Below are 5,074 nucleotides of genomic sequence, written 5' to 3'. Positions count from 1 at the left end.
AGCTTCAATATAATAGGCCAAGTACCTCTGTGTGTACCTCAGCAGAATCTGTACCTGTGTAGTGTACCTCAGCAGAATCTGTACCTCAGCAGAATCTGTACCTGTGTAGTGTACCCCAGCAGAATCTGTACCTGTGTAGTGTACCCCAGCAGAATCTGTACCTGTGTAGTGTACCTCAGCAGAATCTGTACCTCTGTAGTGTACCTCAGCAGAATATGTACCTCTGTAGTGTACCTCAGCAGAATCTGTACCTGTGTAGTGTACCTCAGCAGAATCTGTACCTGTGTAGTGTACCTCAGCAGAATCTGTACCTCTGTAGTGTACCTCAGCAGAATATGTACCTCTGTAGTGTACCTCAGCAGAATCTGTACCTGTGTAGTGTACCTCAGCAGAATCTGTACCTGTGTAGTGTACCTCAGCAGAATCTGTACCTGTGTAGTGTACCTCAGCAGAATATGTACCTCTGTAGTGTACCTCAGCAGAATCTGTACCTCTGTAGTGTACCTCAGCAGAATCTGTACCTCTGTGTGTACCTCAGCAGAATCTGTACTAGGGGTCGACCGATTATCGGTTTGGCCGATTATTATGGCCGATATTCAGCATTTGGCCGATTATCTGTATCGGCATTTTCATTGGCTGTTTGCCGATATAATAAATTAATTAAAAAATGCGCTATTGGCTCAGAATGCAGCTCTAACCAGCCTGTGTGTTTCTCTGTGTTGCTGCTCTGTGTTGCTGCTGTGCAAATGTCCTGCCCACAGCGCTATCTGATTGGTGAGTATTAGCCTATCAGAGGGCTTCTCAGATGAAATCCGAGCTGCCTTGTGCCTTCATTCAACAGCGTGCCGTGTGGGTCTGTGCAGCGCAGCGGACTGACTGACAGTCCGCAGTCCGCAGCAGGCTGCCAAGCTTGCAATAAAGTGAATAAACATCATAGTTATCTAGGCTGACATTGCATAAACACCGCAATCGTCTGATCTATCATTCTTATTAGTAGATGATTCGTATGAAGCGCTCCCTGGCTGCATGGCATGCAGTGCAAATTAAGCGTGGAGATATGGTAGGTTTGATAGAAGCGTGAGTTGAAATCCGCCGAATGCACTTTCTTGCAGTGATAAGTGACCATCTGTCCCGCTTTGTGCAGGACTGCGCCGCATTTTCAACACTTTTCACGCGTCCCGCAAATTGAGACGATGTCCCGCATTTGCGCGAGGCAGAGAGGTAGAGATAGATAAAGAGAGGGAGAGAGAGAGAGACGAGAGAGCACACGGCACACGGCTTGCACAAAGTGGCCTGCTCGTTAACGTCACTTAACCATCTGCAGCTGTGTGAGAGAGAGAGATGAGACTGGGATCACGGCTCTGCTCGTGACACTACTGTCTGCAGCCATGAGTAGGCATGCAAATATAGGCTACTTAACCATAAAATAGGATACCAACAGCATAAAGCTCTGCAATGCTGTTTTAGCAGAATTGAAGACAGCCTCAAATATTTCTCAACAGCATCCTGTCTTTGAGATGTCATTTGCAGATATTTAGTCTCTACACTGCTACAAAGGACATTTATAAATTCCATAAGCTGCTCTAATTAATGTTTTGTTCAAATTAATCTGTAATGTAGCCTAGGCTACTACAGTTACAGTATGGTTCTACTTCAGTATAAGATATAGTAGGCTACATTGTTCTACTAGAAAAGTCTGACTAACTTTATATGGTTGGAAACATGTTGTCTTTCATATCTGAACAGAAGCCATGAATCCCATCCCATATCAGCAACCTGTCCTGTTTTATTGGAGCCTACACACTGTAGTCAGATGTGTTGCTTTCTTACTGTATTTACCGGTTTGATTTGTGGCTGTGTGAACACAAACGAACCAAGGCACAAATGCAACAATTGTATAAATTAAGCCCCTGAATCCAACCAAAGCCAAACGACCTAGAGGTGTGAATACACCCTTGTCTCCACAGTTGATGTTCCCAAGTCTCCACTAGAGTGAGCATACACATGGAAATGGGAAGGAACAGGTTATAGGTTGTGACACACACACACACACACACACACACACAGATCAATACTTTAATGTGAATATTTTCAATTAATATTGCAGTTGGATAAACTGAGGAAAATGCATTTCCACAACGAGTTGTGTTATTTAAAATTTTGACACCAAGATTTTTATTTTTACTGCAAATGTATATCGGTTCCAAATATCGGCTATCGGTCATTTTGATTACCCGATAATCGATATCGTATCGGCCCTGAAAAACTGATATCGGTCGATCCCTAATCTGTACCTCTGTGTGTACCTCAGCAGAATCTGTACCTCAGCAGAATCTGTACCTCTGTGTGTACCTCAGCAGAATCTGTACCTCTGTGTGTACCTCAGCAGAATCTGTATCTCTGTAGTGTACCTCAGCAGAATCTGTACCTCTGTAGCATCGCTTCAAACCATGTGTCATCCCTCACTTGGCCCACACAGAGAATTGAAAGCCATCGTCCTCCTGGCAGCGTTAGTGGCAGACTTTGCCCTTTGAGCCATGCAGGGAATTAAACTCTTAACCCTGGCAGTGTTATTGTCATGTGTCACCCACAGAGCCACAGGGGCTAAGCAGGCAGCGTTAGTGCAACCACCACTAACAGCAGGTCCCCACGCTCTGTCTATAGATCTGAACATCACAGAGACTGAGGCAACAGCTCTCCAGTTATCAGTCACATCCATCGATCCAGTGGCAGTCCGGCCTAGACAGCGGTGCTCCTCCCCAGCAGGGGGTAGGCCGTGGGCAAGCCAAAGCTGGACTCCAGTCCCCTCAGTCCCTGGATTCCCGCTATCCCCCCGCGGAGACCGAGGCCCTCCGGGTGAGTCCTGGCCTGTCGGCGGGGCATGGTGGCCGTGATGACGCCGGCGTGCGGGGAGCGGCTCTCCGGCGGGGGGAGGTTGTTGTGATTGAGGTCCATGGTGAACAGCAGGTGACCCAGGGAGTCCCAGCTCCGCGTGGAGGGCAGGCGGATCAAGGAGGAGTAGCCCCGCTCGGCGAACATGGCCGCCGGCAGAGGCTTGCTGGTCTCTGACGTGAACAGTGGAGGAGGGTCCTGGTGCTCGCGGTGAGGGGGGGGTGGCGCTCGTTGCGGGGCGCGGGGCTTGAGGTAGGTGCCCCCCTGCGGGTCGGCCAGGACCACGCTGTAGGGCGGAGGAGGATCCTCCATCAGGACGGCCTCCTCATAGCAGGGCGGCTTCCCAAAAACATCTGTGTCTGAAAGCAGAGGAGACGAGCTGTTTAGAATTTACCATTACATAGCTTTATTTGAATTCTACTGGACAAGAGAGGAGGGTTATTCTGCATTCACAGCGTACTGCCCACTACTGGACAAGAGAGGAGGGTTATTCTGCATTCACTACATACTGCCCACTACTGGACAAGAGAGGAGGGTTATTCTGCATTCACTAGATACTGCCCACTACTGGACAAGAGAGGAGGGTTATTCTGCATTCACTAGATACTGCCCACTACTGGACAAGAGAGGAGGGTTATTCTGCATTCACTAGATACTGCCCACTACTGGACAAGAGAGGAGGGTTATTCTGCATTCACTACATACTGCCCACTACTGGACAAGAGAGGAGGGTTATTCTGCATTCACTACATACTGCCCACTACTGGACAAGAGAGGAGGGCTATTCTGCATTCACTACATACTGCCCACTACTGGACAAGAGAGGAGGGTTATTCTGCATTCACTACATACTGCCCACTACTGGACAAGAGAGGAGGGCTATTCTGCATTCACTACATACTGCCCACTACTGGACAAGAGAGGAGGGCTATTCTGCATTCACTACATACTGCCCACTACTGGACAAGAGAGGAGGGCTATTCTGCATCACTACATACTGCCCACTACTGGACAAGAGAGGAGGGTTATTCTGCATTCACTACATACTGCCCACTACTGGACAAGAGAGGGGGGTTATTCTGCATTCACTACATACTGCCCACTACTGGACAAGAGAGGGGGGTTATTCTGCATCACTACATACTGCCCACTATGGGACAAGAGAGGAGGGTTATTCTGCATCACTACATACTGCCCACTATGGGACAAGAGAGCATCACTCCATACTGCCCACTACTGGACAAGAGAGGAGGGCTATTCTGCATCACTACATACTGCCCTCTACTGGACAAGAGAGGAGGGCTATTCTGCATTCACTACATACTGCCCACTACTGGACAAGAGAGGAGGGCTATTCTGCATCACTACATACTGCCCACTACTGGACAAGAGAGGAGGGTTATTCTGCATCACTACATACTCCCCACTACTGGACAAGAGAGGAGGGTTATTCTGCATCACTACATACTCCCCACTACTGGACAAGAGAGGAGGGCTATTCTGCATTCACTACATACTGCCCACTACTGGACAAGAGAGGAGGGCTATTCTGCATTCACTACATACTGCCCACTACTGGACAAGAGAGGAGGGCTATTCTGCATTCACTACATACTGCCCTCTACTGGACAAGAGAGGGGGGTTATTCTGCATCACTACATACTGCCCTCTACTGGACAAGAGAGGAGGGTTATTCTGCATCACTACATACTGCCCACTATGGGACAAGAGAGGAGGGTTATTCTGCATCACTACATACTGCCCACTATGGGACAAGAGAGCATCACTCCATACTAGGGATCGACCGATATCAGTTTTTCAGGGCCGATACGATATCGATTATCGGGTAATCAAAATGACCGATAGCCGATATTTGGAACCGATATACATTTGCAGTAAAAATAAAAATCTTGGTGTCAAAATTTTAAATAACACAACTCGTTGTGGAAATGCATTTTCCTCAGTTTATCCAACTGCAATATTAATTGAAAATATTCACATTAAAGTGTTGATCTGTGTGTGTGTGTGTGTGTGTGTGTGTGTCACAACCTATAACCTGTTCCTTCCCATTTCCATGTGTATGCTCACTCTAGTGGAGACTTGGGAACATCAACTGTGGAGACAAGGGTGTATTCACACCTCTAGGTCGTTTGGCTTTGGTTGGATTCAGGGGCTTAATTTA

The 5,074-nt window shown here is 47.7% G+C and overlaps 1 protein-coding gene across 1 annotated transcript in view; it reads right to left on the bottom strand.

Moving 5' to 3' along the window:
* Positions 1-2,739: 2,739 nt before the first annotated feature.
* prr7 (proline rich 7 (synaptic)) overlaps positions 2,740-5,074 on the bottom strand; it is a gene marked incomplete at both ends in the record, with an annotated part of 46,577 nt that continues 44,242 nt past the window's right edge. Inside the window, one exon of the mRNA XM_083638826.1 lies at positions 2,740-3,251. Within this exon, the coding sequence (XP_083494952.1) occupies positions 2,740-3,251 (512 nt within the window). The remainder of the gene's footprint in view (positions 3,252-5,074) is intronic.

The sequence above is a fragment of the Poromitra crassiceps genome (assembly GCF_964638095.1).
Source record: "Poromitra crassiceps genome assembly, chromosome: 1".
NCBI classification, from domain to species: Eukaryota; Metazoa; Chordata; class Actinopteri; order Beryciformes; family Melamphaidae; genus Poromitra; species Poromitra crassiceps.
The sequence above is the reverse complement of the archived record's forward strand: the minus strand, read 5'-3'. Positions and strand labels throughout refer to the sequence as shown.